The sequence below is a fragment of the Polistes fuscatus genome, unplaced genomic scaffold (assembly GCF_010416935.1).
Source record: "Polistes fuscatus isolate 324 unplaced genomic scaffold, CU_Pfus_HIC Scaffold15, whole genome shotgun sequence".
In the NCBI taxonomy this organism is placed as follows: Eukaryota; Metazoa; Arthropoda; class Insecta; order Hymenoptera; family Vespidae; genus Polistes; species Polistes fuscatus.
This window is the reverse complement of record NW_025113053.1, coordinates 1835531-1846953: the sequence shown is the minus strand read 5'-3', so window position 1 is coordinate 1846953 and position 11423 is coordinate 1835531. Positions and strand designations below refer to the sequence as shown.

The 11423-nt window shown below is 36.3% G+C and overlaps 1 protein-coding gene across 1 annotated transcript; it reads left to right on the top strand.

The window, feature by feature from the left end:
- Nucleotides 1-751: 751 nt before the first annotated feature.
- Nucleotides 752-10151, top strand: LOC122514500 (muscle segmentation homeobox-like). The gene is made up of 3 exons (XM_043631375.1): nt 752-2104; nt 7599-7780; nt 9305-10151. The coding sequence occupies exons 1-3, from the start codon at nt 1228-1230 to the stop codon at nt 9521-9523; spliced, it is 1278 nt and encodes a 425-aa protein (XP_043487310.1). The 5' UTR covers nt 752-1227; the 3' UTR covers nt 9524-10151.
- The last annotated feature ends 1272 nt before the right edge of the window (nt 10152-11423 follow it).

The following is an 11423-nucleotide window of genomic DNA, read 5'->3' as shown; positions in this document are numbered from 1 at the left end:
TTACCATTACAAAAAAAGCTCGGTACGATTATATCGAAAATGTTCTTCGCCTAGACTCCATTTGATTTTCTTTCCTTTGACCTTTTTTTCTTTCTTAATCGCCAAGCCTAATTGGTCAATTACGCTCATTACCGTCTCCGACGTAGGAAGGCGAACTGCCCGATTAAATCTCTCTTTCTCTTTCCTTCTCTTTCCGAACGCATCACTCTTCACCCCTCGCTCTTTAATCCCTTCCATCCCCTCTACCATCTCCACCTCCACGAACCACTACCACCACCACCATCGGGATCCGTTGCAGTCGCATTTGCATCGGAGAATCGAGCAGTATTATGCTGGAAAAATGTATATATACCCTAGCAGCCTTGGTTTGCTGACATAAACTCCGTCCACAAGTAGGCGGAGCCATTTTAGTAAAGCCTCCGTTGATGGAACGAAGCCTCGCCCTGCTTCTATTCTCTCTCTATCTTTCTCTCTATCTCTCTTATTATACCCCTATACCCCCCGTCAAATACCCCTTCCATCATCCACCTTGTTTGACTCTCACTCCACCTCCCCGCCTTCCCACTCTCAACATTTGCTTCGATCCCCCTCCCTTCACAGTAACCTTCCTCTCATCGTATTTCTCCCTCTCTTTGTTCCTCACATACATTTGGACTCTTTCCTGCTCCCTTCCACGTTCCGTCAATGCCCCCTCCATTAGTCCAGTTGCTGCAGGGTGCAAAAAGAAAAAGTCCGTTTGGAGTTGGCAGAAAGCTCAAAGTCAGTCTACACGGAGAGCTCGACTCGTTCGGCGGCTGTTCGTTAGGTCAGCTGGCAGTGATCATCATCGATCCTTGTAGGCAGCTGTCAAAACGAGTGACAACGTAATACAATTATTACCTGACGATATTATCATCCATATTTATTTATCTGTCTAGCTGGTTTTTATTTCTATCAATCTTATAGAAACAGGGATTAGCTTTAGTGTGATTTATCAAGGTGATATATATGCAATATACATAGACATATATATACACATATATATATATATATAAATATATATATAGATCGTAAAGACTGTTTGATCGATTCGATCTTCGATCGTTTTTAATACAAATCAAGGTTCATTGAAGATTCAAAAAAAAAAAGAACAAAAAAAGAGGAAGTTTACGATAACTCGTGATGAGTTATCGCAAAGTCTGAAGGCTCAATACGTTTAACGCGATCAAGTGAGATCAGAGTTTAAGAATGACAGTACTAAGGATGACCTCGCCGGTGACGCCTCCATCGACCAGTCCAGGATCGGCCGACGAGGCACAAGCACCGCAACCCAGTCCCAGGCCACTGAGTTTTTCCGTGGCCGCATTGTTGGCGGACACTAAAAAATCACCGGAATCTTCCAGGAGGCAAGATACTTCAAAGATTCATTTTGAATCTTCGCCGATCTCATCTTACTCATCGGTAGATCAAGATCTACTCACGACGGTAACTTCAAATCACGCATCATCGAAACATCCCAGTGATCTTCGAACGAACAGATATAATCTAACAGCGTCACCCGATTCGGATGGCAAAACACCACGATATACCTGTGATTCGCCACGAGTTACAACGGAAATTAGAATACCACCGTCGAGATACGCGGAAATAGAATTAGGGTTAGAATCACCTACGGAAAGATGCACATCTTATGGGACAATCGATTATAGGATCAGAACCAACAGCGATTCGGCTACTTCTTCGGATACCGTGCTACTCAAATGTTCAATACCATCGCCCAAAACGACGAACAATTCTCAAAGAGATTATGGTTCTCAGTCACCGAGAAGTAGCTCTCAAGAGGAAGGAAGATCCAGGTGTTCCGAGATCGAAGATATCGAAGATGACGATGAAACTAGTCTTGTAGATGTTGAAGATCTTCAACAACATGCATCCAGTCCTACACTCGTTAGACCGACTCCTGCTTACGTAGGTGGTTTCTCAACGTTAGGAAGCATTTCTGGTATTCCACCTGGTCTTCATCATGCCGTTTGGGGTCCCGGTCATCACGCTGCTGCTGCTGCTGCCGTTGCTGCCACGGCATCATTTTTCCCTTCCCATTTCGGTCATCATGCTCCTCTCAACGGTAAGTTCATTTTATCTTTGTTATTTCCTTTATTTTTTTTTCTTCTAAATTCGATTTGAATCGTTTGCAATTAGTCGTGGAGAATCACTGAACGCGTTGAAACACACCATTTCCAAATATTCTTTGAACCTTGGCTCGAGTCCAATTGCACTCTTTTTCTTCGGATTATTTTACTCGTTCGAAACTAAACGCATAAATTTCAATGGTCTTAAATCGGTTCAGCTCTATTATTTAACTATCTTGTAAACCTATTTTACGATTATAGAACTTACAATGTTTCTTTTTTTTTTTTACTATTGTAATTATAAGTTTTCAGAATCACAATGTGGCATATTATTCTGAACTTGTTATAATCAATTTTTAGGTGAATATTTTAAATTCGACTATAAACGAATTCATCCGAATCTTTTTTATAATTCAATTGCAATTCAAAAATCAAATTGCTAGAAACGGTAGAAACAACAATAGTAAAATTAATTTTACAAGAATTGAATGAACTCGAGCATATGTAAAATAAAATTTGTGAGTCCTCATTGTTATACCGTAAATAAGAGAAACCTTAAAAATTCATTTCAAAGAAAAGTATCATCGTTATAATATTAATTATTAAGGTCAGGGTTTATTGATCGAGTAAAATACTTCTCTGAAATCAAATGGAAGGGACAAGAGGGCGAGGTCAAGTGTACAATGATCGTGCATGGCTCTTGGGGTTTCGAATTTCGAAAGCGAGACAATGCGAACGATTACGAGGAAGAAGGTACTTCCGGTAATAATTGAAAGGTCATCGTTGAAAGAAAATCGATTGGTTGGTTCAACTAAAAATGCTGTTCACGCTTCTACCTTGCGATAGCCTACCGTCGCATCGCGTTTAACACGTTTCAACGTAACAAAGCATACTGGATTTTTAGAATTTTTTTCTTATTTTTTTTTATATAATTTTTTTTTTAGAGAAAGAGAGAGAGAGAGATGATTTTTGTTTGCTATGAAAAATTTAATTAAGAATGATAAGACACTTTTAAGCGAGTGAATTAGAACAGTACTAGTTACATAAATCGTACGATAAAATTACATAAGATATATTACATATAACGTCTCTGTCCCGTTAAAATGAATTCTTGAAAACATAAAGTATCTTAATAAATTATCAAGTACATTAATATTACCTTTTTATCAAGATAATTGATTTTACGATAAATCATAATAATTTGTAATAATTAGTAATGTTTTCTCTCTCTCTCTCTCTCTCTTTCTATTTTTCTTTTAATTCATTCGAGGATATAGTATAATCGTGTGTTAGGGTAATCGTTATAAATTTGTTCATGCGAGAAACCAAGGAATAGGACGTAAATCATAATTTTAAAATATGAACCATACATTTTAACTTTTCACACCCTCTCTCTCTCGTCTTCAACTTCGTGCCATACTTTATTTCTTAAATTTTGGGAGAGAAGTAGCAACACTCGAGTAAAATTACGAGATGATACTCTAAAAAAACTCATACCTGTCTATAAAAAAAAAAAAGAAAGAAGAAAAAAAAAAGAAAAGATAAGAAACGCGAGTTCGTCGGTAATTTAGAAGATGATAAATTTTCAAAGTCGAGAAGAAAGTGATTAATAACCGTCTATAAAAGAAAAAAAGAAAGAAAAAAAAAAGAAAAATAATACCTTGATCGGTCATTTCGAAAATAATGAATCGCACAAATGAATATAAGAAAGAAACATTGCATTAATTTAACGATTTTTTAAAACGAACAATAAAAGGAGGTATTCGTGACGTATTGATTAATCCAATAGAACGAGATCCATCATGAAATCTTTTCTTGGATCGAATCGATCGAGAAATAATCACCGTAGAAGATCAGCGTCAGCGTCGTTCGTGTTACAGTCGATAGTAGTTATGCAATTCGAACAAAGGATGTGAAAAGCAGAGAAACCTCGCATCTATTTACAATCGTTGGTTTATATACAAAATCGGATAATCTTTGCTTTCTCGTCATTGGTTATATCAACGGCATCGGTTAATTATTTCGAATGCTTATACTCGGGGATCCTATTCTCCAAATGAAAAAATTAAATTTACCTTCCTTTTTTTTCTTTTTTACTTTTATTTACCCTCCTCATTGATTGTATGCAACGAACCAACGAACGAATTGGATAAAAAGAAGACGGATGGAGAAGCCAAAAAGCAAAACTACAAAGTAAAGGAGGTAAAGAAAAATACAAAAAAAAAAAAAAAAAGAGAAGGAAAAAAGATCCACGAATTCGGAGAGACTAATTGGGACCCTTAGGTCTCCCAGAAGGAGAAGAGGAAGCTCAAGTATACAAACGCGTTTAGAGTAGTAGGAGGAGAATACAACACAGCAAGGACTACGAGGACTGATCGTAAGTCCTCCTACCGTACCATGGAATCCTTGATTTTCTCTTTCTTTCTTTCTCTCTCTCTCTCTCTCTCTCTCTCTTTCTGGTAGTAAAAGGATGCGAAAGAGGATCGAGTAAAGGATGTTCCTTTTGTAAACCAACCAAAAGGACCATCCCAGTAGAGAAGAGGAGTAAGGGTTGGGGGTGAGGTAGGGGGTGATATGGTGGTGCTGACGACGGTGCCTGTCGAATTTGAAATTCAGAAACGACGAAGATCCTGCTGCCTCTTTTGTTTCGTATAGGTTTCTCTCTCTCTTTCTCTTTCTCTGTCTTCCTCGTTCAGTTTGCCGCAACATGGACTCAACGAGAGAGCCGTTCACCTCGGCTCTACAAATCTGTCAATTGTCTGGAGACAAATCTCGTGGAATATAACCGATATATCCTTGAAGAAGGAGAATGAGAATGAGAAAAGGAAGAAGAGAGAAAGAGAGAGAGAGAGAGAGAAAGAGAGATAGAAGTAGACCCCAGTAGTTGTAGTAGTCCTACATTCCTGCCTCGGCGTGTCTGTCCTCGCTGTTTCGAATCCTCTTCCATCTATTTACTCTTTTCCTTCCCCCCTTTCCTCCTTTTCTCCCTCTTCTACCGTACGATCTCGTGTCATACGATTCGAACAACAAGCCCATCTTCTTCGACGAATCGTATACTACACACAACCCTTTTTTCTTTATCTTCCTTTTGTTGTGTCGATTCTTCAATACGTGTGTCGTAGAAATTGTTCCCTAGAATACAAAAAATAAAATAAAAGTAGAAATGTATACATGTAAGTTTTATGTATCGATATATTATTTATAGTATTGATAAGGATGTAATTTGTTTGTTAAATATTACTACGCGTCAGTAATATTTCATTACAATTTTTTATCGAATTTTGTTTTCAATATATTGCTTCTAATATGTAAACTGTAGAATATTAAATTGGTGTAGAATAAATAAGAAAATGTAGAACTATTCATTTCTTTTTTAACTACAAACAATTACTTTGTTGTTAAAACTTAATTTCTTTTTATTACAAGTCCAGTAAATTTTTACAACTGTCAACGTATTTTAATTGTAGATTCGAAGAATACGATTAAAAGAAAAAAATCATACTTTGTAGGAAATTTAAAAGGGAAATAGAATCTGTCGGAATAAATATTGGTTCAGGGGGCACTATAGTGTGTATATATAATATATATAATATGTAAATCTATAAAAAAAAAAATATGTATATGTGTTTTATTTCAATTGTTGTTATTATACACGGTTATAAATTTCGTTCAAGATGAGACTCCACATCAGTGACGACGGGTATACATATTTATGTGTTACTAAATAGCACGCTGACGGAACGATTAAGTAGCGTGCTCGTACGCGCGGACAGCAAGGCGTTTGTCTTGCCGATTTTGCAACGTCCTTTTGCCGAGTAATTTATCGCGAATCATGGCACGCCGGTGTGCACACTGTTTACTGCCCTGATCGAACGAACCAACGAACGAACGAACGAACCATCGCCATTGATCGAGGATCCATGCAAGTAAAGTGATTTTCTCTCCTATTCTTTAATAATTTATCCCATTTTCTATCGTTCGACGTTTGCAAAACGTAATGCAAAAACAAAAAGAAAGAAACTATATCGCAAATGCATTAATAAATATAAATAAATAAATTTAAATAAATAATTGCGTGTGTGTTTGTGTGTGTTTATTAATCAATTCCACGCGTCATTGATAACAAAATATATATTTATATATGTAAGTTAATTCGTTGGTCGATATGCAAGTAAAATTACTCGCGAATGTTTTTTCTTTATAAAATGTAACGTTTTTTTAATTAAAGGAAAAAGAATATTATTCTTTTGTTTGCATTTGCATCGATTTGAAAATATAATATACATCGAAACGCGTTCGTTCTTTCTCACGATTTGATTGTAATATATTATGGTGGTATCGTTTTTATGAAGAAAGAAAGAAAGGAAGGAAAAGGAAAAGGAAGAAAAATATTCCGTAGCAAGGAAAGATCGGCTCTGCCAGGGTAGTTATTGTTCGAACTAATAATTTCGAGTAAATTGGAAAAACGGCGGCTTTAGTTTTTCTCGTTCATCCGGTGAAAGAAATAAAGAAGGACAACAAGTACACGCGTTAAGTACTAGCTAACCGAGAAGGGTGTTTCAAGGAATAAAAAGTACGAGGAATAAAAAGAAGAAAAAATCTAGGTCTTATAGTAGACAGAAACAATACAACAAGCGGTGGGCCTCCTCCGTGGGCCGGAATTTTGCGGTCGACCGACAAAAACGTAATGAGGCCAGTTTGCGGCGCCGTTCCGACGGAAAAATTATGAATCGACTATCCAAAGAACTGTAGAGGAAGAAACACACACTCTCTCTCTCTCTCTTTCTCTCTCTTTTGCTGTTCTTGTATTCTATAAAAATAAGAAGAGTCAACGGGCACGTTTCCCTTTCTTTAACCCCTTCCCAAAGCAAAAACAGGACATTGCGGTCGGCTCTCTTTCCACCTGGTCTCTCACCTTAGGCGTGCCCGGAACGCACCTCCGGACTCCTTCCAACACTCAAAAACGAACAACCTGTTGGTGTGTCCTATCCTATTTTATCCTAATGTTATTTTCTCTTTCTTATGTTACCTTATATCCACCTAACTGTTCCTTCTTGCTTCCTAATCATTTACGTTGTAACTACATGTGTTGATATCTATTCATTCCTATCTAACACTTTTTTTTTCCTATTTACTAAATTAACTGGTTATTTTGGGAGTTGTTTAGGTTAGAGTAATTTATTTTTTATTATTTATTTTTTTTAGATTCAAACCAAATAATAATGATAATTATTTTAGTGGTTACTTCTATCTACGTAGATTAGAAAATAAATTGAGTCATGCGCTATCTAAATTTAACTTATTCAAAGTTTCCCAACAAACACCCAAATTTAAACTATCAAACTGATTTATATCCAATTGTAATTTTTAATATAATTCAATGGATATTTTCAATGTGTGCGTGTGCGTGTGTGGGTTTTTTTTTTTTTTAAATTAACTTTATGATACGCAAATACGAGAGATTTTTAACCGGAATTTATTTTTTGGTAGAAAATGGAGAACCCGCAAAGATCAAATGCAACCTCAGGAAACACAAGCCCAACCGGAAACCGAGGACACCGTTCACGACGCAACAGTTGCTAGCCCTGGAGAAGAAGTTTCGTGAGAGGCAGTATCTCAGTGTTGCCGAACGAGCCGAGTTCTCGTCTTCGTTGCATCTAACAGAAACTCAGGTTGGTACTACATAAGTAAAGTCCCTTTTCGCAGAACTTCTAATGGTACTAGTCACGAAGTAATTATCTTGGCATTTCGTCAAGCGAGACACGTTTCTCTCTTGCTATTAATATCTTCCTCTCATCTTTTACTTCTACTTCTTCTTCTTCTTCTTCTTCTTCTTATTTTTCTTCTTATTCGTGAGAGAATAGTTTTGTATCATTTTCTGTTACATTTGTACGACAATTTAAATGTTTGACAGCTGCTATTAGACTCGGCAAATAAATAAATAATGTTTAGGCTAATTTAGAAAACGTTCAACCGTACAGAAAAATAAAATGATGTTTCTGTTACAAAATATAGCAAATGGTAAAAATAAAAATAGAACAAAAATTATATATATATAATTCGATTTATTAATTCAACCATTTTTATTTCCCTCTTTTACATGATTTAGAAATAAGACATTTTTTATTCCTATTTATGTTTTTTGCAAACATAAGTCGTTAAATATACGCATTCTTAGCATACGTGCGGTAATTAGCGTACGTAAAATGTATAAATGTTGCATGACGGTAATGTAACGACATGATGAAAGAATGAAAGGGAGTATATAGAGAAAGTAGAGGACTGAGAAGGGGACTGGGGAGGTAAGGGTGAGGGTGGTGGTCGAGGAACGGTAAACGGGAATTTTATTAATACACTACAAATTGGCTGAAGCACGTTTCGCGATACCACGCGATGACCGTAGAGCAATTATGCCTTGGCCGAACTTTAAGAACTCTCATTTTCCTCCCTCCCCCTCTTCCATCTCTCTTAACCTCCTTCTCCTTCGTTCCCGGCCAGTTTCAGATAATTCAGATAATATATAAATCCATTTCCCATCAATGGAAGTTCGTCATATTTAATCGCAACGTTTTCATCGTTAAACGCAGAATTTTAGATACGAAAATTAACGATGACTGCAATCGATCCGTCAACACACACACACGTATTCTCGCACATACGTGAACGTAATACGTGTAGATATTTTTAAATGTCTGCTCGTAAAATCCTCTTCTCGTAACTTGAATTTAATAGAACGGCTAGGACGTTTTCGTACTTAATGATCCGACGTGATAATTATCTCGAAAGATTATCTACCGAGATAATTAGATCGGTTGTGAGGAGTTCATGCTCGATCTTCTTGCGAGAAGATTTCTACCTCTCTTTCTCTCTTTTTCTCTCTTTCTCTTTAACTACTCCCTTTTCGGAAATTTAACGACTGAGATAGGTGATTTGATTGGTTTTTTACGTGCTGCCTGATTCGACGAATAAATTTCATTTCATCTTTCTTCAACCTCGATCATAATCTATTTTTAACATTTATTTAGATACTTCTAATAGATAAATGTTATCGGATAAATCTAATATCGTAAATAAATTGTTCAAACGAAATACGAATACGATGAAAGATAAAAATGTTGAAACAAATTTATAAATTGAAATTTTTATTTGAAATGAAGTTTTTTTCTATTTTTTTGTTTTGTTTTGTATGATTTTAGGTGAAAATCTGGTTTCAAAATAGACGAGCAAAAGCGAAACGTTTGCAAGAAGCGGAAATCGAGAAGTTGCGAATGTCTGCTGTGAGACAGCATCACACGGCTCTTTATGGTTCGCATCCGGGACTTCTCACACCGGCCGGACTCTATCCCATGGGAATGCTATCTCATCCTGGGTTGACGCCTCATCATCCGATATCTCAACATCCTTCGAGAGAATGAAACTAACGTCCTAGAATCTACGATTCCAAACTTGTCCTTCTTATCTAACAAGAGGAATGACGTTAAACGGGTATTCTGTACCCTTTGGATTTTCCTTCGAGAGAAAACAAAATAAACAGAACCATTGAATCGTTTTCGATTATTTTTTCTATAAGGAAAATAACTCCGAGAAGATTTTAATCTAACGATAGAGAAAAAAAAATATATCGATCGAAGATGACGAATTATTTTTTCTTTTTCGTTGCGTTAAAAATGACAAAGTCAAAATTAAATTGGAATATCGACGATTCGCAGTTGTGCCAATTGTTCCTTTCAAAATAACAAGGAATATAATAACTAATGATAAATCTTGTAAATAAATTGTAAATAATTTGACAAAAGGAATGACAAGAATTTGTAAATAAACGATACGAGTAATGTGCGCGAGAAAAAAAAACAGTCAACGCGAATCGATTCGAGTTGTCGGAGAATTGAAAAAGAACGATCGATTGCGCGACTGATCCCAACTAAACGCGACTTTTGTGTTTCTTGTTTTCCAATTTTGTACAAATGTAGATATAAGTGACGCGGGGAAAGAGTAGAGAAGAGTTATTTAATAAATCCTAATATCTAAAAAAACAAGAAAAAACCTAATTGTCTTTTAATAAAACACACTCAAACGTATTCCATATGATATTCGTATATTCAACCAAAAAGTAGAAGACAAAAATCATTAAAACAAACTCCCAATTATTCAAACACCATAAAGAACACCAATAAACAAATTCCAATCCTCAACAGTACCATAAAAACAAACAAAAAAGAAAAAGAATTCAAACACACATAAGAATCCCAAAAATGTGTCCCATCTTAGGTGTCCCTCGGTTAACCGACCATCTTGACGAGTTTCTAAACATTAAAAAAAAGAAAAAAGGAAAAAAATCATAAACCCACGTAAAGAAAATTCATTGCAGATAAGATACTTAAATATCAGGTGTTCCTCAATTAACCCACCGACTTGACGAGTCTCTAAAAAATTCCCGACAAAAAAAAAAGAAAAAAAGAATGTTAAACCCATCATAAAAACCTCATGGCAGATAAGAGATCGGTAAAAGGACCAGAGAACTATTGGGTTGAATAGAAACTTTGTAGAAAGTTTTGAAAGTACTTTGATGATTAGGTTCATATACTCCTCGGTCAAAAGATAAACGAATTTTCTTCGTTCGTTCTTTCCTTCCTTAGTTGCTTACTTTGGAGTATCCTCTGAAAAAGCGATTAGACCTTGCCGATTACTTGGTATCGGATAATGGCGTCTCTGTGCGTATATGTCGCGGGGATAAATTAGCCGTGGCAATTAGTTTCGGAATCGACCGCCCCGGGCGGTTGGCGCCACCATCTTGATTGCAGGGTAAGAGTAAGTACAGAAGTGCAGGAAGGAAGAAAAGAGGTAAAAGAGAAAGAAAACAAAAAAAAGAGAGAAAGAGGGAGAGAGAGAGTGAGTGAGGGAAAGAGGGAAAGAGGGAGAGAGGGAAAGAAAGAGAAAAGGAGATAGGACTTAAAGACAGTAGCGAGCACTGTTTGCCGAAAGGCAAGCGAGTCGGTCCGCGCGCGGGCTAATTAGCGATGCCCACCGAGATATCGTCGACGTACGCTAATAATACCGGGCATAAATATTCCCAATTTTTTTCGTCTGCCACGTTCTCTCCTCCATCTCTTTATTTGCTTTATTCCTTTTCTCTCTCTCTCTCTCTCTCTTTCTATTTCTTTACCATCTTTCTTCATCCCTCTATTACCTACCCCCCATTTTATTTGTTTTACCTACGTATATATGCGTATTTGCTTATTTAATATCTATTTTCTTATTATCTCTACTATCTCGATTCATCATCCTTGATTTATCATAAATATTCTCAATTCTTTT

Coding starts and splice junctions, on each gene's coding strand:
- LOC122514500 (XM_043631375.1), top strand. CDS start 1,228: ATGACAGTACTAAGGATGACCTCGCCGGTGACGCCTCCATCGACCAGT. Junction 2,105..7,598: donor TCATCATGCTCCTCTCAACG/GTAAGTTCATTT, acceptor ATTTTTTGGTAG/AAAATGGAGAACCCGCAAAG. Junction 7,781..9,304: donor TGCATCTAACAGAAACTCAG/GTTGGTACTACA, acceptor GTATGATTTTAG/GTGAAAATCTGGTTTCAAAA.